The sequence below is a fragment of the Mustela nigripes genome, chromosome 3 (genome assembly GCF_022355385.1).
Source record: "Mustela nigripes isolate SB6536 chromosome 3, MUSNIG.SB6536, whole genome shotgun sequence".
In the NCBI taxonomy this organism is placed as follows: domain Eukaryota; kingdom Metazoa; phylum Chordata; class Mammalia; order Carnivora; family Mustelidae; genus Mustela; species Mustela nigripes.
Window position 1 is genome coordinate 172,504,299 of NC_081559.1, and position 20,365 is coordinate 172,524,663.

Here is a 20,365-nt window from a genome sequence, read left to right on the forward strand (position 1 = left end):
ATTATTTGTATATTTGACAGAGAGAGAGAGAGCAAGGTTAAGCCGGGGGAAGGACAGATAGAGGCAGAGGGAAAAGCAGACTCCCCACTGAGCAGTGAGTCAACAGGTGACTCTCAATCCCAGGATCATGACCTGAGCTGAAGGCAGACACTTAACCAACTGAGCCACCCAGGAGTCCCAAGGGCTATGATCTTAATCCATATTCTAGATGGCAGAACTGTCCAATATGGAGGTGGAAAATGGAAAGGGAGGATAACATGTAAATTTCTAAAGGCAGACAATGTTTTTCCATACTCACTTTCTGGAATTTTAGACATTGCCTGCCTTTAGAAATATATTACAGTATATTTGCCCTTAAGATATACTACAATGTAGATGTATATTATAAGAAAATAAAAGTTCAAGCAAGATCTGTCTGGCTTTTAAGCAGAGATCAAAGAGAAGAAAGTTTAGAGATACCAGCCTTCTCAAACAGGGACAGCCAACTTCTTCTAGATACAAATATTATTATTAAACAAGATTGAGAAAGGGTCAGAGAATGAGAAGCCTCAAAGCTATTAAACAACAATAAGATTAAGAGTGCCTTCCTCTCACAAAATTCTCATGTTTTCTGTGACTTCAGAATAGGCACCAGTAATCTGAGAGAGAAAAAAAAAAGATGAGGAAAAAATTTAAAATGGCATTAGAATTATGTTTAGAAAAGAAAATCCGAGACTTTGCATATAGTTACTGACATATGAGACTCTAGGAAAGCAAAATGATCACAAACTTACTAAATTAGTGTGAATTATGTCACCAAATGCATTGAAAGCCAGGATAAAAACAGCTTTTGAGTGAGCTTTAATACAGGTTTGAGCTAGCAGGAAACTCTGCAGGCCATAAAAAAAGACATGCTCCTAAACATCCACCTCAGACATGACCATGTAGGATAGTCATTCCCATTACTCTGAAATATGATTATTTCCCAACAAATAAATATAATATTTATATGTAAACATGCATATAATTAAAATAAATTCAGCCCTTCCCACGTTTCCCTCTAGATTATATTCTTTTTTTAAACGATTTTATTTATTTATTTATTATTATTTATTTGACAGAGAGAGAGAGATCACAAGTAGGTTTAGCAGCAGGCAGAGAGAGGGCAGGAAGCAGGCTCCCCACCAAGCAAGGAGCCCGATGCGGGGCTTGATCCCAGAACCCTGGGATCATGACCTAAGCCAGAAGCAGAGGCTTAACTCACTGAGCCACCGAGGCACCCCCCCTCTAGATTATATTCTGTTATCAACTTTGCCCTAACAGTTCTTCATATACACAATGGTCTATCATTATAGTTACCATTTTATTTCTTGGCACTCTTTCCTGAACTCGTCTGCTTCAAACTGACTTTTTTTCACACTGCTAGAAAAAATAACTTTTATCTATTTTACTGTATGGTGACTAACATAATTTAAAAAAGAAAAAGGAAAAAAAGAAAGAAAAATAACTTTTGTCCATTTTAAGTGACCTATTTTCCAACCCAGTGGGCAATTCCCAACTCTCAGGAAACGTGAGGAGTGTGCTGCCTCAGCATTTGTCATAGGTCCTAATCGTGCTTCCTGCTTTTTCCACTTTGCTCCTAGGATACCTTGTTCATTTAGTTTCCTCTTACTTTCCTGGCCTTTATCTTTTACATCCTCTTCTGCTGCCTCTACCTGACCACCTTGATCTCTGTACTTGGAGAGGTCAGACCTCAGTCCTTAGACATCTTTTCTCTCTCAGTATTCTCATATAGAGCCATAATTTTTAACTTGCTTCTTTCTTCCCTCAGCTCCAGATTTTTATGTCCAAATGCCCACTTGATGTTGCTAGTTGTGTGCCTAATAGGGCTTTTTAAATTAACATAACCAAATCAAACTTCTTATTTCTAACTCCATCCCAATGTGATCATTCTCTATCTGCTTTCAGAAAAATATAACTAGATTTTTTTTAGCTTTTCATGGCAAAAAAAAAATAGAATTTTGACTTTTTAAAAATATGTTAAATCTGCATAAACCTAAGGCAAGACACTCATCCATTTATCAATGAACACTTCTGTTGCTTCCATATCTTGGGTATTGTAAACAATGCTGCAATAAACAGGGATGCACGTATCTTTTTGAATTAATGTTTACATTTTCTTTGGGAATAGTGGAATTACAGTAGTGGAATTACTGGTCCATATGACAATTCCATTTTTAATTTTATTTTTAATTTTTTATTTTTTATAAACATATAATTTTATCCCCAGGGGTACAGGTCTGTGGATCACCAGGTTTACACACTTCACAGCACTCACCAAAGCACATACCCTCCCCAATGTCCATAATCCCACCCCCCAGCAACCCTCAGTTTGTTTTGTGAGATTAAGAGTCACTTATGGTTTGTCTCCCTCCCAACCCCATCTTGTTTCATTTATTCTTCTCCTACCCACTTAAGCCCCCATGTTGCATCACCACTTCCTCATATCAGGAGATAATATGATAGTTGTCTTTCTCTGCTTGACTTATTTCGCTAAGCATGATACGCTCTAGTTCCATCCATGTTGTCCCAAATGGCAAGATTTCATTGCATGGAGGTTCCTCAAAATGTTGAAAATAGAACTGCCCTATGACCCAGCAATTGCACTATGGGTATTTACCCTAAAGATACAAGCATAGTGATCCAAAGGGGCACATGCACCCGAATGTTTATAGCAGCAATGTCCACAATAGCCATGCTATGGAAAGAACCTAGATGTCCATCAACAGATGAATGGATCAAGAAGATGTGGTATATATACACAATGGAATACTATGCAGCCATCAAAAGAATTTTTAAATACCATTTTTTAATTTATACATAGTTAACTTATGATTTTTAAATATAACATTTAAAATACAATTGAAAAGACTCCAGGATTTCTAAAAAGATAACATGCATGCTCATGACTTAATCAATTATTTAGTTTTTATGTTGATAAATTTTATTATTTTCTATGTCGGCTCAGTATCTTCTACTATCATAAGAACACCAAACTGTAAACACTTATAAAGGAATATTTACTTCTTCTATATACAATAATTTTTATGACAAAAATAGATCTTTGGGTACATCTCATCTCACAACAACAAATAGGTGATTTTTTTAAAGTAGACTCTGATATAAGTATGGGTCCTTTAATGTTCTTGACCTTTAATTTGCATTTAGCAAAATGACTGTAAAATAAGTGGTCAGTAAAAGTTATCTGTTTCTGTGGTTTTCTAGTTTATAGTAAACCTAATAAATAATTCTAAAAATGGTATAGTTGAAATGTAAATAAAAGTAACTAATTAGTTGTGCCATTGAGATTCTGACTTCTGTGTCTTGAAAGTCTAGTTTTATGATTTTGAAGAAATTAATGACCTTTCTGAAAATTATTTTTCTGTGTAGTAGACATATTGGGAAGAATTTCTGAAATGATATTATGAGAATTGTATATATATAGCCTGATATAGTGTATTCAGAAAAATGATCCATATTAATAGATGTAGAGTATTTGTAGCTTCCCTTAGACTATCATATATTAACAAATTTAGATGAATTCACAAAGAGTTCATCTGGGATGCCTGATTTTAAAATTCTATTTGGGGTTTTAGATTACTATATGAAATTTCTGTTACTCAAAACATTTATATTTATAAGAACATCTAGTTGCTTTCTGTGAGAAAAACCTGAATTTGATTATGCCATTTTACAGAAGAAAAAAATGTTTATGGAGAGTAAGTGACTTGCAAAACAAATATCACTAGTTAGTGACTTATAACACCATGTATAGTTTGCTTTTAAAATAATCTGCTGTATTCCTGAAAGCAGGCTATTGGAAGTAAACCTTTCACAGATTTGCTATAAAAGATTGAATAAATATAATTCATAGAACAAAGTGTTTAAATTTGCTTGTTGACATCTTTTGTTTTATGATTTAACCCCTGTTTTAATGGTTTAATTTAGTCTGATTCTTCACTCAAAGCAACCTCAATTCTTTTTGGCAACATGCCTGGTATAAACAACAAATGATTGTGTTTACTCTTGAATCCTTGCCTTACTCAGATTTGAAAGACTCTTTTATGTTGACAAAAAGTTCTAGAAATCCCGACTGTCCTTGAGATCTATCCAATCATTAATTTGAATGCTCCAAAGTGAGAAATGATATCGAATGAGAAGAGTCATTAACTGCCTAAGGTGCATCAAAATTTTAATTGGTTTTTTTTTTTCTAACTCACTTACATGTCCTATGGTGATGCCGTTATGTCTTTAGTAAATTAAACAGTTAGAGAGGAGGATACTAACCACAATATAACATCCTTTTCAAATGTGTTCATAGAAAAAACCCACTTATACCCTCAATTTCTGTGTTTTATGATGTCTGTATTTTTTATACAAGACTATCACTATCACCAAGGACATAGTTGTATTAATAGTAACCAAAATCCATGTTGCCATTTGCAGATCTCATTAATACTATACATAAATAAGAACAACCTAGTATTGCTTCTCTTTATGTATTGAGTAAACAGTTGTTAATATCACATGCGATTTACACGTATCATTCACACAACACACACACACGTCATCTATGCCAGTGGGTCAAGTACTTAGAGCCTCTGTATTTCACAGACATTTTATTATACAAGAGAGATAATCAGAATACAAGGACTGGTTCTAACCTGAAGGAGAATGTCTTCCAAGTCAACACATTGGGTTAGGTCTTACCATGTCAATCAAACCTGACAGCCTTCAGATGGGGACTTCGGAATAGAGTTAAATCAAGGGTGCAGTGCCATAAAAGTATACCTATGTCCATTTGTTTCTGTGGTCTAACAAGTCATTTAGATATTTTCTAATAATTTTTTTGTGGGAAAGTTGTTCTCTACCTCAATATTACACTTACAGGAAAGGAGGCAGATCATTGCATTGCAGTATAAGGAGAAGCAATTGGGAACAGGAGAAATTTTAACATGACTGTTAAGAAGTTACATGGGAAATTAAGTGAGCAAAGGAGAGTAAAAAAGACACAAAATTAATCATGTAAGAAGAAAATTATAGTTGTTGCTCAGGAATATTTATGCGGACACTGCCAACATTTTCTGAAAGAGGAAAAGTCCACCAGTTGTACAAATGGGAACTCAAGCTATGGCTCATTCTCTACTCATTCTAATTAGCATTCCTTCATTATGTCCCTTAGGATTGTGGATTCTAGGGTTATGTAAAAAATCCAGCAAGTTTGTAAAATTAAACAAGACATTGTGGTAAGATATATTACATCTATTATATTTATCCCTCACAATACTGAAAAAATACTGGATAAATAATATTCAATAACAATAAAAGAATAAAGTTTAGAGAATTTAGCCAGAGAATGAAGTATATTTTTTAACTATAACCATGGGGGTATATATAGATTTTGGCTAGTCACAAAGTAAAAAAAATCAACAACAAGGGGTAGTTTTATGATAGAAATAAGAAAAATGGGATAGAGCTTTCTCTAGCAAAATTTAGTTGATCAAGTAGTCATTTTTAAAAGCTACTTGAGGGTGCCTGGGTGGCTCAGTGGGTTAAGCCACTGCCTTCGGCTCAGGTCATGATCTCAGGGTCCTGGGATTGAGTCCCGCATCGGGCTCTCTGCTCAGCAGGGAGCCTGTTTCCTCCTCTCTCTCTCTCTGCCTGCCTCTCTGCCTACTTGTGATCTCTCTCTGTCAAATAAATAAATAAAATCTTTAAAAGCTACTTGAAATATGCTTCATTGTAACTGTGCTCAGTAAAATGCAATCCAATATAATTATTGAACTGTCAGTTCCAGGATTTTTTAATATGTAGGCCATCTTAATTCTTACTCACTAGAATAACCACAGAGGGTAAAATGAACATAGACTGCTTCATACTTTCAGGGCTTATCATAGATCTAAATATAAAAGATAATGTTCCTAAGTTTCAGAAGAAAATGTAGGAGAACTTTTTTCCATCTTTGGATAAGTAATTTTTTATGAGACTAGAAAGGACTAACAAATTTTAAAACTAATAAATTGGACTTCTCCAAAATTAAAAATTTCAGCTCATCAAAAGATGTGCAACAAAATGAAAAGAAAATTAAAGATAGGAAAAACACATTTGCAATGTTTGGTGGAATGAATATATATGTGTATATATATATATACATATATATATGTATATATATATATACAAACATATATATTTGTCAAAAATGGTATAAGGATTGAGTAAAGACACAATTCAATAATATCAGGACAAACAACCCAATTAAAAATAGACAAAAAGTTTGAACAGATACTTCATAAGATATATCAATAAATGCTCAATAAGCACAAAAGAAAAGTGCTTAATAGCATTAGTCATCACAGAAATGCAAAATAAAAACACAATGAAATTGTCAACCTCAAATGTTGGCAATGATGTGGAGCAATCAGAATTCTTACACAATAATGGCAGAATATAAAATAGGTCTTGGGGCACCTGTTTGGCTCAGTCACTTAAGCAGCTGACTTTTGATTTCGGCTCAGGTCATGATCTCACGGGTCATCAGAGTGAACGTCCTCAGGCTCCATGCTCAATAGGAAGTCTGCTTAAGGATCCTTTTTCTCCCTCTACTGCCCCTCCCCCAACTCTTGCTTTCTATCTCAAATAAATAAAGCATTTTAAAAAAGAATAAAAAGTAGTGAAAACACTTTGAAAATCTATTTGGGAGAATTTTGTGATATTAAATAAAGATTTACCCAATCATCCAACAATTCTACTACTAGGTACTTATCTAGACAAATGAAAATGCATCCACAGAAAGACAAGAAGGGCATATCAATTGCATCTTCATTCAGAATACCTCCAAACTTAAAAAAATGCAAATTTTATTTTAACAGAAAAATAATTCATGTGATGAAATGTTACTCCACAATATAAAGGAATAAACTGTTGACAGAACAGTGTGTATGAATCTCAAAAATAGTACGCTTAGTGAAAAAGATTAAACACAAAAGTACTATTTTTGTAGCATTCAATTTCTATGAATATAAATATAGAAGGGGAAAACTAATCTGTGGCAAACAAATAAGTACAGTGGTTCCTTCCGAAGTGTGGGGATGGACTGAAAAGGAATTAGGATAGGACTTTCCAGAATGATGAAAATATATGTAGATTCGTAGGGATGTTACCTGAGTTTATACATGCTTCATCAAAACATAATTGTACACTTAAGATCTGAATATCAAGCTATAGGAAATTAATGCCCCAATTATAAATAAAGTTTTGATTCTAACATATATTAACTTAATTCAAAGTATAATTCAGTGTTGTCTATTTAGTCAACAGAGATAACAAGATGTTTATATATAAATGTGCATGCTTAAAGTTTGTCTCTATTGACTTAGGGCCATTATCAGGAAAATAAAAGGAAGAACTCTTTAGAAAAAAATAAAATGATTTTGATAGACTCATATAATTATTGAGATGTCAAATTGTTTAACTTTAAAAATTAGTTTTGTTTTTCACAATCCCTTTATATTATCAAGTGTGTGAACTTAGATGGTGAATTTGAAAATTTCAGAAATTCTGATATGGTTTTGATTATTTGAAGGTCTAATTAACTGAGAGTGGAATTAGTCAAGACTCATATTTAAAATGCTGTTCTCCCAGTTTAAAATTTAAATTCTAAATTTCTAACTAATATATGTCAGAAAAATATACTTGAGGGGTGCTTGGGTGGCTCAGTGGGTTATGCCTCTGCCTTTGGCTCAGGTCAAGATCTCAGGGTCCTGGAATCGAGCCCCACATGGGGCTCTCTGCTCAGCATGGAGCCTGCTTCCTCCTCTCTCTGCCTGCCTCTCTGCCTACTTGTGATCTCTGTCTGTCAAATAAATAAAATCTTTATATATATGTGTATGTATATACATATATGTGTATATATATATATATATACACGCATATATATATATATACACTTGAAATTTGGAATAGATATAAAGGATCCAGAAAATTAATTTTTTCTAATGTCTCTGGGTATCCAAGGTAAAAATCTTAAAATTCAAAAACTAGTAAAAAAGGGGGAAAAAGTCCTCATAGCCCCATCACCATAACCACAACTGTCATTTTGGAGTGAATCTTTCAGTTCCTAAACAAACACAGTCACAAATGCACCAAGCATTTTTATATTATTATGCATGCTGTTTTAAGTCTGTTTTTTTTTTTTATTCTAGCCAGTAACATATTGTGAACCCTTTCTCTGTCCATAAAAATTCTTATAAGTTTTGTGATCTAATTGCTGAATTTTCTTCATTGGTTTCTATCAAAAAGCACTCATAATATTGCTACCTTCAACAAAACAGCAAAATAAATTCTGTGTCTAATTTGGAGATGGAGACATTTGATTGATTGATATGATAAGTAATAACCTTAAATACTAGTTATTACTGTTGTAGTCCTTCAGAAAGAGAACATAAATTGATATTCCCATTACTCATGCAACAAAGTACCTAAATGTCTTCACCAATAGTGTTTACAATTGTTTAGGTCTTAGTTTCATATTTGAAAAATATTACATTGTTACTTTTGTTTTTTTTGATAGCTACTAAGATTTATTTTTACTAGTTTCTTATTTTACATTATTAATTTAACATTTTTCTTTTGTGAAGTCCCTGTGCATATTTTTGCATATTTCCATTCATATGACTATACTTTTCATATTTTTAGGTCATTTATATTAAGTACCTCATGACTTTTTGTTTTATATATCTTGAAAATGATTTTCTTTGATAATTATTTAAATATTTATTTTGTTTTATGTATATCTTGATTATAGAAAATGTTTTTATTCATAGTGTCACATCTTGCAACCTTTATATATTTTGGTTAAGCTTTAAATGATAGGAAATTAAGTTTATACAAATAAATTTTGAGAAGTTATACTATGTTAGATATTTTAATTTTCTCAATATTTTTATTGTTCACTGCCATTAAATATAAAAAAATCACATTTTCATATAAAATAACTTTTCCTTAAGATGAAATGGAATAGAGTTACATATAATGTTATGTAACTTTTGTTACTCATCTCATATCTACTTCTCTCATAGAATTCACTATATCAATAAATGGTGACTTTTTGTTAGTTGTTGACAGAGTCTGTTTTCCACAGAATAGCTTAAGTGATCCTTTCAGATCCTAAAATAAAACAGGTCATAGCTTACAGGAATTGCAAAATGTGACCTTACTGGTGGTAGAAATTGCAACAGGACCGCCTTCTTGTGAATGTATTTCAAAATGGGTCTCTTTTCCCCACACTGAAATAGTACCATGGGTTGGGGTAGGGCCCTGAGCCTGACTAAAGTAGCACAGGCTGAATTGTTGGATCCAAGGCCTGGCAACTTTGTGCAGGACAAAAGTTGACTATGTTGACATGACCCAAGTTAGGTCGTGTCACAGCCATACTCAAAACTCTCTGATGGCCTTCTAGCACACTCAAAAAAATTCAGTCTTGTATAGACTTACCCAATTGCATCAGTTCTCAGGCCTCATTGTATACTCATCTTCACATGCATGATCCACAATTAGGAAGTTTGCCCTGGTTATTCCTTTTCCTTGGAAATCTCTCGCTTCCATTTTTCATCCCAGCTCTCACTGGTTCTACTCAACTGGCTCTGACCACAACATTTGAAACTTCAAATTTGTGTAATATCACCATAGTGGAATAAAAGTTTTCTCCTATCTTCCCCTAAAGAACACTGAGTAGACAATTGTTCATGAATGAGATACCCTTTGTAGAAGTCCAGGGGTCCAACAAAGATGTTCCAGTTCCTCACTGGAGCAAAAAATTTTAAGACTGGATGCATCAAAGTGGCTAAGAGGAAGATTTTCACTTTACCTGTGTCATTCTTTCCTCAGGATGACACAGATGAGACTTCTTACCCCTTGATTTCTTTCATGGGGTAAGTGAGAATATATGAATGACGGTCAGGTTTCCCAGCTGTATAAGACGTTGCCAGAGAGACCCATTTCTTTTTCATCCCACCCAGAATACTGGGGGACAGAAACCAGTTGGGAGATTGGAATTTATGGCTCTCAGAGGGCTTCATACTGCTACAGGATCTACTTACAACATCATGGATTCCATTACGAAGCCTTCCCATGGAGCACCTGCAGATGCTCCAACTGACCTTTCTTTCTCTCTGAACAAATAAAAGCCCATAGACAGAGGGTTTCACTGGTTAATTCTACCAAACATATTAAGAATTAAAGTCCAATCTTTTAAAACTCTTCCAAAATATTGAAGAGGGAGAACTCTTTCAAATTTTATGAGACTACCATTACCCTAATACCAAAGCCAGATAAGGACAACACAATGAAACTACAAGCCAACACCCTTGATGAATGTAGGTGCAGAAATTTCAACAAAATGCTAGCAAACTAAAATCAACAGCACATTGAAAGGATTATACACCACAATTTGGGGATTTATCTGGATGCAAAGATGTTTCAATATATAAAAATTAATCAGTGTTATGCATCACATTAATATAAAGAAAAATAAAAATTACATGACTATTTCAATAGATGAAAATCCATTTGACAAAAATTCACATCTACCTGTGATAAACACTCTTAATAAATTAGATACTGGAGGTACATAACTCAACATAATAAAATTCATATAGGATGACCCCACAGCGAACATCATATTCCATGATGAAGGTCTGAAAAGCTTTCCTCTAAGATGTAGAACAAGACGGTTGCTGACTACTCACTACTCATATTCAGTACAGTATTGGAAGTCCTAGCCAGAGCAAACAGGTAAGAAACTTAAATAAAAGGCGTTAAAATGCAAAAGGAAAATGTAAATTTGTCTTTGCATGTGATATGATTTTACATATGGAAAATCGTAAAGACAATAACACCCTGTTAGAAGTAAAGAACTAATTCAGTAAAGTTGCAAATAACAACCAAAAAAAATACAAAAATCAGTTGCATATTTACATCCTAAAAATGAACCAGAAATAAAGGAAACAATACCCTTATAATAGCACTGAAAACAATGAAATGCTTTGAAATCAATTTAACCAAGTAAGTGAAAGACTTTTACACTGAAAAAAGGAAAAAACTTTGATGAAAAAAATAAAGACACAAATAAATGGAAAGCTATTCCTTGTTCATGGATAAGAAAGGATTAATATTATTAAAATCAATAATTTAATTATAATTGGCTAATAATTAATATAACAATGGTGACTAATAATGAAAATTTACCCAAAATTGTCTGTGGAGTTAATGTAGTCCTTTTCAAAATTCCAGTGGCATTTTTTAATAGAGACAGGAAAATCATTCCTAAAATGTATATGAAACCCACAAAGGGCCCCGAATTGCCAAAGCAATCCAGTAAGAAGAACTGTGAGAAGAAAAAAGTTGAAGTAAAAAGAACAAAGTAGGAGGCATCACATTTCCTGATTTCAAACTACGTTACAAAGCTAAGTCACCAAAACAATATGGTACTGGCAAAAAACAAATTAGACCAATGGAACAGAATAGAGAGCCAAGGAAGAACCACCCCCCTCCCCAACACACACACACAGTCAACTAATATTTGATGAATAAGCCAAAAATAGCCAATGGGGAAAGAATAGTGTTTTTAATAAATTGTGCTGGGAAAACTGGATAAACAACATATGCAAAAGAATGAATTTGATCCCTGTCTTATACCACAAATAATCCAATTAAAAATGGACAGAGGAGACTGTCTTTTTTCCACTGTATATTTTTTCCTGTTTTGTCGAAGATTATTTGACTATAGAGTTGAGGATCCATATCTGGGCTCTCTACTCTGTTCCTCTGGTCTATGTGTCTGTTTTTATGCCAGTACCATGCTGTCTTGGTGATCACAGCTTTGTAGTAAAGCTTGAAATCAGGTAACGTGATGCCCCCAGTTTTATTTTTGTTTTTCAACATTTCCTTAGCGATTCGGGATCTCTTCTGATTCCATACAAATTTTTGGATTATTTGCTCCAGCTCTTTGAAGAATACCGGTGGAATTTGATTGGAATGGCATTAAAAGTATAGATTGCTCTAGGCAGTATAGACATTTTAACAATGTTTATTCTTCCCCTCCAAAATTGCAAGACAGGGAACAACATGTGCTGGAGGGGATGTAGAGAAAGGGGAACCCTCTTCCACTATTTTTGGGAATGCAAGTTGGTGCAGCCTCTTTGGAGAACAGTGTGGAGATTCTTCAAGAAATTAAAAATAGAACTTCCCTATGACCCTGCAATTGCACTACTGGGTGTTTACCCCAAAGATACAGATGTAGTGAAAAGAAGGGCCATCTGTACCCCAATATTTATAGCAGCAATGGCCACAGTTGCCAAATTGTGGAAAGAACTAAGATGCCCTTCAACAGACGAATGGATAAGGAAGATGTGGTCCATATACTCTATGGAGTATTATGCCTCCATCAGAAAGGATGAATACCCAACTTTTGTAGCAACATGGACGGAACTGGAGGAGATTATGCTGAGTGAAATAAGTCAAACAGAGAGAGTCAATTATCATATGGTTTCACTTATTTTTGGAGCATAACAAATAGCATGGTGGACATGGGGTATTAGGAGAAGGGAGTTGAGGGAAATTGGAAGGGGAGGTGAACCATGAGAAACTAAGGACTCTGAAAAACAATCTGAGGGGTTTTAAGTGGGGGGGGAAGGTTGGGGGAACCAGGTGGTGGGTATTATAGAGGGCACGGATTTCATGGAGCACTGGGTGTGGTACAAAAACAATGAATACTGTTATGCTGAAAATAAATTAAAAATAATTTTTTTAAAAAAAATGGGCAGATGGGACGCTTGGGTGGCTCAGTTGGTTGAGCGGCTGCCTTCGGCTCAGATCATGGTCCTGGCATCCTGGGATCGAGTCCCGCATTGGGCTCCTTGCTCGGCGGGGAGCCTGCTTCTCCCTCTGCCTCTTCCTGCCATTCTGTCTGCCTGTGCTTGCTCTCTCTCCCTCTCTCTCTGACAAATAAATAAATAAAATCTTAAGAAAAAAAATGGGCAGAGGACCTGCTTAAACGTTTTTCCTAAGAAGTCACACAAGTGTTCAATAGGTAAGTTAAAAGTTACTTTACTTGACATCACTAATCATCAGAGAACTAGAAATCCATATTACAATGAGATATTACCTCACACCTGTTAGAACGATTATTATTAAAAAAGAGAGATAACAGGTATTGGTGAGGATATCAAAGAAAAGGAACACTTGTGCTCTGGGGGTGGAATTGTAAATTTGTTCAGCCACCATGGAAGACATTGGATATTCTTTTAAAAATTAAAAATAGAAAAAAAAAATAGAACTACCAAATGATCTAGCATTCCACTTCTGAGCACATGTGCAAAGGAAATAAAGTCACTATCTTGAAGAAATATCTACACTCTCATGTTTGTTGTAGCTTTATTTACAATAGTTAAGAGATGGAAACAACCTAAGTGTCCATTGATAGATGATAAATGAGCCACTAGTCCTAGATATCACTTATATGTGGATTCTAAAAAAGCCAAACTCAGAATAATGGTGTAGAAAGTAGAGAAGAAAGAGTAGAGTAGAATGAACTGAGTAGAATGGTGTTGCCAGGGGCTGAAGGTTGGGAATATCGGAGATGTTGTTCAAGTATTACATGTTTTCAGTTATAAAATGAAAAGTCTTACACATAGATCAGAGTAATTATAGTTAACAATACTATGTTTATATACTTGAAAGCTGCTAAGAGAAAAAATCAGATTCTGTATATACACAGAATATTATATATATAGTATATATTGTATATATACAAATCAGGTTTATGTATAATACATATATATGCACACATATACATATATATACATATAAATATATATTATTGTAATAATATATACACATATATACATATGTACTATATATATACATACATATACACACACACACACATATATGTGATTATCACAATAAGGATAACACCTCTATCAGCTCACATAATTGCCATATGTGTGGTGAGAATCTGATTTGTTCTCTCAGCAACTTTGAAGTATACAAAACACATATAAAACATAAAACTCTCTCTCTCTGTATATATATATATATATAAAATTGTCAGGTTGTATGCCTTAAACAATGTTCTATGTGAATTATCTTGGTTAAACTCGAGAAAATTAAAATAGCAGACTCTCTCCTCACTACCTGTCCCCCTCAGATAAATTTCTATTTCTGTACAGCAGTTGTTTATTTTTATTGCCTGCCTTCCCCCAAAAGAGTTTTTATATGTTTACACTTACCTGCATGATATTTACCTCTTTTACTTTAGCATTATAGCATCATTAATTCATGAAAATTCAGGCAATTTAAGAAGATAAAACCCATGTTGTGGTCATTTCTACACTATGACCATGACTTTATGATAGCTATGTCCTTTTTTTCAATGACAAGCTTAGAACGTATTTCTTTAGAAAATTAAACATTCTTAAAACTGAACTTTGTTTCTAACAGTAAAATAAAAAGTGTGAATGGGAACATATTGATACTGTGACCTATTTTGTCTGTTGACTGGTCCTGAGATTTCTTCATGTCAATTTCTACAACTGACTTTGGAATTAAATGCTGTTTTTCTGGCATAGTTTTCACCTAGGGATCGTGGTTTGAGGTTATCTGAATTAAATCTACTGCTAATATCTGAATTACTTATAAAAGAAAAAAAAACAAAAATGTCTTGTAATAGAATAATTAAATGAATTATAGTATAATTAAATATAAGCATCTGATAACCTGATAACAAATTCTAGTGACATGTAAAATACGTATATTTCAATGTAGAGAGATTAAATAAGAACATAAATAGCATATGTAGTATATTAAATATGTAAATATAGTCCCATATGATTATAATTCTTTTTTACCTTTTGGTATAATTTTTTTTATTGAGAAAATGCAATATTTACACGAAAATAAAGCTTAGAATTTCTTTCCTGCATCAAGTAAACCAAATTGTTTAAATGTACCAGCATCAGATATAAGCTAAATATGGAACTATGAAGGAATTCTCTAATGGTGTTTTGATGCAAGTGCCACATCCAGCCCCCAATATCAGCTTTTATTTAATAAATTACCAACTCACAGGAAAATAAGCAGGATCATCAAAAATTGCAGTTTTAGAGAATATTTAAAAGTATGAAATTGTGTTTGGTAAATCCAATATGCCTCTACTTACACAAGCAAGAATGACAAGACCTACAGACCATCTTCTCTACTTTATTTCAAGACAGTTATAGCAAGCCATTAAAAAATCACTATTGGAATTCATGGAAGATAACAAAATATAGGTATCAAATTTCCAAAAGATAGAGAAAAGCAGACATACCATAAGGACATGTATTAAGTGAGAATGTGAGAGAAGAAAAAAGCAAGAAAACTGTGAGACAAAGAGACAGACAATGAATCAAACTGCCAGCAGCAGTTTCAACTTCAGACTTTGTATATAAACACAGTCTGGAAGGTGTTGTAGGTTACACACTAGATTTTTTCTCCTCGTCTTTCTAATTCAAATCAGCTATAACATTAGCAACAGGATTTCTTTAAGCATAAAAACCAATAGATGTCTTATATATCCACGAGAGTAAAAATGATATAAGATTTATATTAGAAGAGAGGCCATAAAACAAATACCAAGAATAAATTTGTAATTTATCTTTTGGTTTATATCTTTTTATGTTATACATGTTTAAAATATTTTTGCTATTTATCTATACATTAAATTTTGTCAAAGAAAAATGGGCTTTGATTTATATATCAATACATAAGCCATGGAGATTATATACATTATTTATGAATTATATATTATGAATTTTATTTCATTTTTTGTTTTGTTTTGTTTTTTACAAGCTTACGTTCTAAACTGAGAAAAAGCTGGGTTGCAGTGATGATCCTGCCTCTTGATACTTTCAACAAAATTAGCCTTCGGCAAGTAATGTAAGACACATTTTCCCAATTGTAAAATTTGATGATAATAATAGGAATATTTCACATTGTTTGAGAAGTTAAGTAATATAATGACTACAAAATACTTGGTAGTGTCAGGTACAGGGGACCTAATAAATGCTAAGGATTAGATTTATTGAGCTTTCATTACATTGTAGTACACACAGAATCTCTGTAAATTAAGTGCTATTATTCCCATTTACAAATTAGAAAAGAAAGAATGAAAAGAAAAAATTGATTTTCCCTGTCTGACAAAGTTTTTTAACTTCCCAGAGGCCACAATTGTTTCTCCAAGAAAAGGAGCAAAGGTAAAATAGAAATGTGTTTTCTCATTTTCAAGGGGATCTAGAGAGAATAGATACTTAGGCAAACCGTACTATCAGTGGTTTTATAGCTAGAAACTGCCAGGTAGCATTGAGTGCTTTATTTCTTTCTTATATTTACATCAGTTATATCACACACATTGCTTCTGTTAAGAAAAATGCAAAAAGCTTTGTCCTTTTACTTATATATGTATCATTTTAGCCAGCTGGAAACTCTAAGAATTATCTTTCTATTCTCTTTTAGCCTGTAGTATGTATGATTGGATACATAACCTGTGTGCAGGTGAACACAGATACCTGCCCACCTCCCCGACCCCCAGCCCCTCTCCTGTGCACAGTGCTGTCTATTTTCTATCTTGACTTGGTGCTATGTCATTAACAAAAGACATTCAGCTTTTAATGATCTTGGCCATGATAATCAAAGTGTCTAACAGTGTTTAGACATGTCAGCCTTACTGTATACTTCTTAAAGGAATAGACATTGAAAGACTTCATGTAAGGGAAGAAATAATTAGAAATACCCCATAAGTGAACAACAAACAACAAACAAACAGGAATCAAACTAGCAAACTATTCTTTGCATAAACGTGTGGTTTGGAACAACACAGACATTTGATCTATCGTTCTGAGTGTAAACATAACCAAGTATGTAACGAGTCTTTAAATCTTAAGAGTTTATCTGCTTAGAATATTTTGAGTTAAAAGTTCAAAAATGGTTTACTATAGTTAAAAAATTACACACTTTGGTAAAAATCTGGGACTTAATGAAATATGTAATATTTTGAACTTGATTGAAGTAGAGTTGATTTATATTTAAAATGAGTTTTTGATAAGACATCAAAAATTTCTCATATAATTAGATACCCTATATTCTAAGAAGAAATTTTGAAGAAGCACTTAAATAATAGGCAGATGTCAGATGATTTTCACACCTGTTCTATCAAGTAGTTTAAAAACAAGTAATTTCATTTGTATAGACAGAAATGTAAACTTCCCAGTTAGTGACCTAAAAGATCCAACTTTTCAGATATTTAGATTTTTAAACCATGCACAATGTATAAAATTAATGTATTTTTATATGAATATTGGTTTTTACATATTTTTGCACATTGTTGTATATTAAAATTGAGTATCCACATTGCATGGTATGCTTTCACTTTATCAACAGTTATTACCCATAAATAATGAAGCCTGAAAATAAGTATTTAAAAAAACAAATACTTTTAACCAATCTAAAGAGGTCATTATTAATTTATGTTCACTTTTTGAGAGATAATATTAATATACTAATATTATAAAGTCAAACATACTGAGCTAATTTGTGCCTGAGATTATATAATTCCAAATAAATAAAAATTAAATGGTGAATATGACTTTATTACAATTGTACCACAAACATGACGTTCCCTGTGTAAAATGAAATTTTACCCATTACATATTTTCCCTCCATTCTTCCATTCAAAACACACTAACCTTGTCCTAAAGTTTGTAGGATGAGGATGTCCATCATATAAGGATAAGTAGTCATATTCTTCTTCTAGAGCAAATGACTGAAAAACAATTTGTATTCTATTCCGTTCTTCTGCTATTATTACCCATGTACAGTTTGCACCATTTGGATATCCATATGGAAAACCAGGGCTTTCTATAGTGCCATTAAGTCCTTTTAAAGTTCCACCACATGTATAAATAAATCCTGAAACAAAAGACAAATAAACAGACATTAATATTGTATAAAGCACAAAAAATCCAGGAGACAGTATAGTTTTGAAAAAAAAAAAACTTTTGTTTTTCTAAGACCTATGTGGTCATAATTTTGTAAATAGCAAAGAATAGGTAAATTATCTAGATTTCTTTCTTAAAAAAATAAGCAAAATCCTAAAAACTAGCAAAAATAACTAGCAAAATCCTAAAAAAAAAAAAAACTTGTCATCTACCAAACATCTTACAGTTAGCAATTATAGAATAGTTGATGAAGTAAAATTCTCCACACATCATTTTCCATTTCATGATCCAACAGAAAAACAAAATCTTAGAACATGGTATCTTCCCTGGAAGTAGTTTCCAAACTAATCATGGACAATCATAAACAGCAATGAAAACTAAATGATTTTTTAAGGTATGCCTTAAAAATCAACTTCACTTTTTCTTGGTAAAACATGCTCATTTTTGTGTGTCCATATCTGTACCATGTAGCCAGTCTGCCTTAGGAAAATCCTTCCTACCCTGGTTCTACCAGAAGGATAAATGATTCAGATCTTTAAAAAACCAATATACGTTATCATTCTTTCTTTGACTAGAATAGTTGGATATTAGGATAAACACAATCTTTAACTATATCAGAGTGAAACCTAACGTTAGGAAGAAAATACATTGAAAATTTGAATCCTGGACAACTGACAGCAGCCATTTATTTGTTTGTTTAGTTTATTTATTTGAGAGAGAGAGAGACAGAGAGGGAGCACAAGCAGGGGAAGTAGTAGAAGGAGAGGGAGAAGCAGGCTCTCCATTGAGCAGGGAGCCCAATGTGGAGCTCCATCCCAGAACCCTGGGATCATCACCTGAGCTGAAGACAGATGCTTAACCGACTGAGCCACCCAAGCACCCTGGTAGCAGCCATCTTAAAAACTTCCATGGCTCAGGGAGCCCAGGTGGCTCAGTTCGTTATGTCTAACTCTTGATTTTTGTCCCAGGTCATGATCTCGGGGTCCTGGCATAGAGCCCTCCATGAAGCTCCACACTCAGAAAGGAGTCCGCTTGAGGAGTCTTTTCCCCACTGCCCCTCCTCCTGCTAAAAAAATAAATAAAACTTTAAAAAAAAAAAAAAAGGAACTTACATGGTTCTGTGAGAGTGCTAATTCTATGGGAAATCTGAACTATTGACAGCTTGACTCTTGGAGACATCTAGAAAACATACAGTGTTTCTTGAGAAAATGGTGTTTCCAGATCTGTGGGTTGTGCATGAAGCTTATGGGCCAGGAAGCTGTTAAGTCAGAAATATGAGCTAACTGAGGGGAAAGAACACTTTATTACCCAAAGCATCTATATTTGGAACTGGATATAGAAATGTAGGAAATATGGGGCTCCCCTCTCTGAGAAGGAATGAGTATATGATAGGTATGGGTATTGTTTTGAAAAATATGAATGGGAAGCCAGAGTTGTAGATTGTGGCAGACAGAGAATGATGTGGGATACTGTATATTCGTTCTTTTCTTTTTTCACAAGAATACCATGCTTTTGCCAGTGTATCCACTTCTCTACCAAACAACTGTATGCTTTAGAGTAGCTGGGTCTACTGACCCCAATGGTGAGGCAGGTGGCTCAGGGCTGAATTAATCACTACAACCCAACCCTCTTATCCACATTTACCTCAGGAACGTACTCTGACTATCTCTATTTTACCGCAAAATCCTAAACCTGGGATATTCAGAATTGATATAAACAGTTCTTGTGATTCTTTTTGGCCTTTTAAAAAGTTACCAAGAAGTTGAATAAGGTAGAAGTTTAAAAAAAATCAATATTTGTGTGTATACCTATATTTTGCTCATGCACCAAAAGTCAAATAGGGCATTTTATGATTTTCAAAAATAAAAAAAGGAGAAAGGTCCCTTTTAAATTGCTTCTTGCAGAGCAATTACTTTGAAGCCTTAGGTTAATTAGCTATCACCCATTTCTATTAGTTTTCTGCCTGAACAGCTTCCAATTTGAACTTCATAACTAAATGCAAGCATGAATCCCTTCAGCTACAATCTGATCTATGGGCTGTTTTTTCTGTTTTTTGTTTTTTTTTTTTTTTTTTTTTTTTTATTCTCAAGCCCCATAACCCTGATGGCTTTAGAAAAAGGACATATGTCCTAAAATAATATGTTCAGCTCTGGCCACTAGTTCTTTAAGGGCCTGCTGATTCATACATTTCAGTTCCTTTTCTTTTTTGTTTCTCGAAGCAGATTAAGAATTACACCTATTTTTAAGCTTTCTCAACTGTGTTCTTCATTTTATTTTCATTTTTTGTTTATACT

The 20,365-nt window shown here is 33.5% G+C and overlaps 1 protein-coding gene across 1 annotated transcript in view; it reads right to left on the reverse strand.

Annotated features, from left to right (window-relative positions):
* The window catches only part of LOC132014588 (CUB and sushi domain-containing protein 3-like), an 809,760-nt gene that overhangs the window by 668,161 nt on the left and 121,234 nt on the right, over positions 1-20,365 (reverse strand). The window contains exon 2 of the mRNA XM_059395524.1: positions 17,820-18,042. Within this exon, the coding sequence (XP_059251507.1) occupies positions 17,820-18,042 (223 nt within the window). The remainder of the gene's footprint in view (positions 1-17,819; positions 18,043-20,365) is intronic.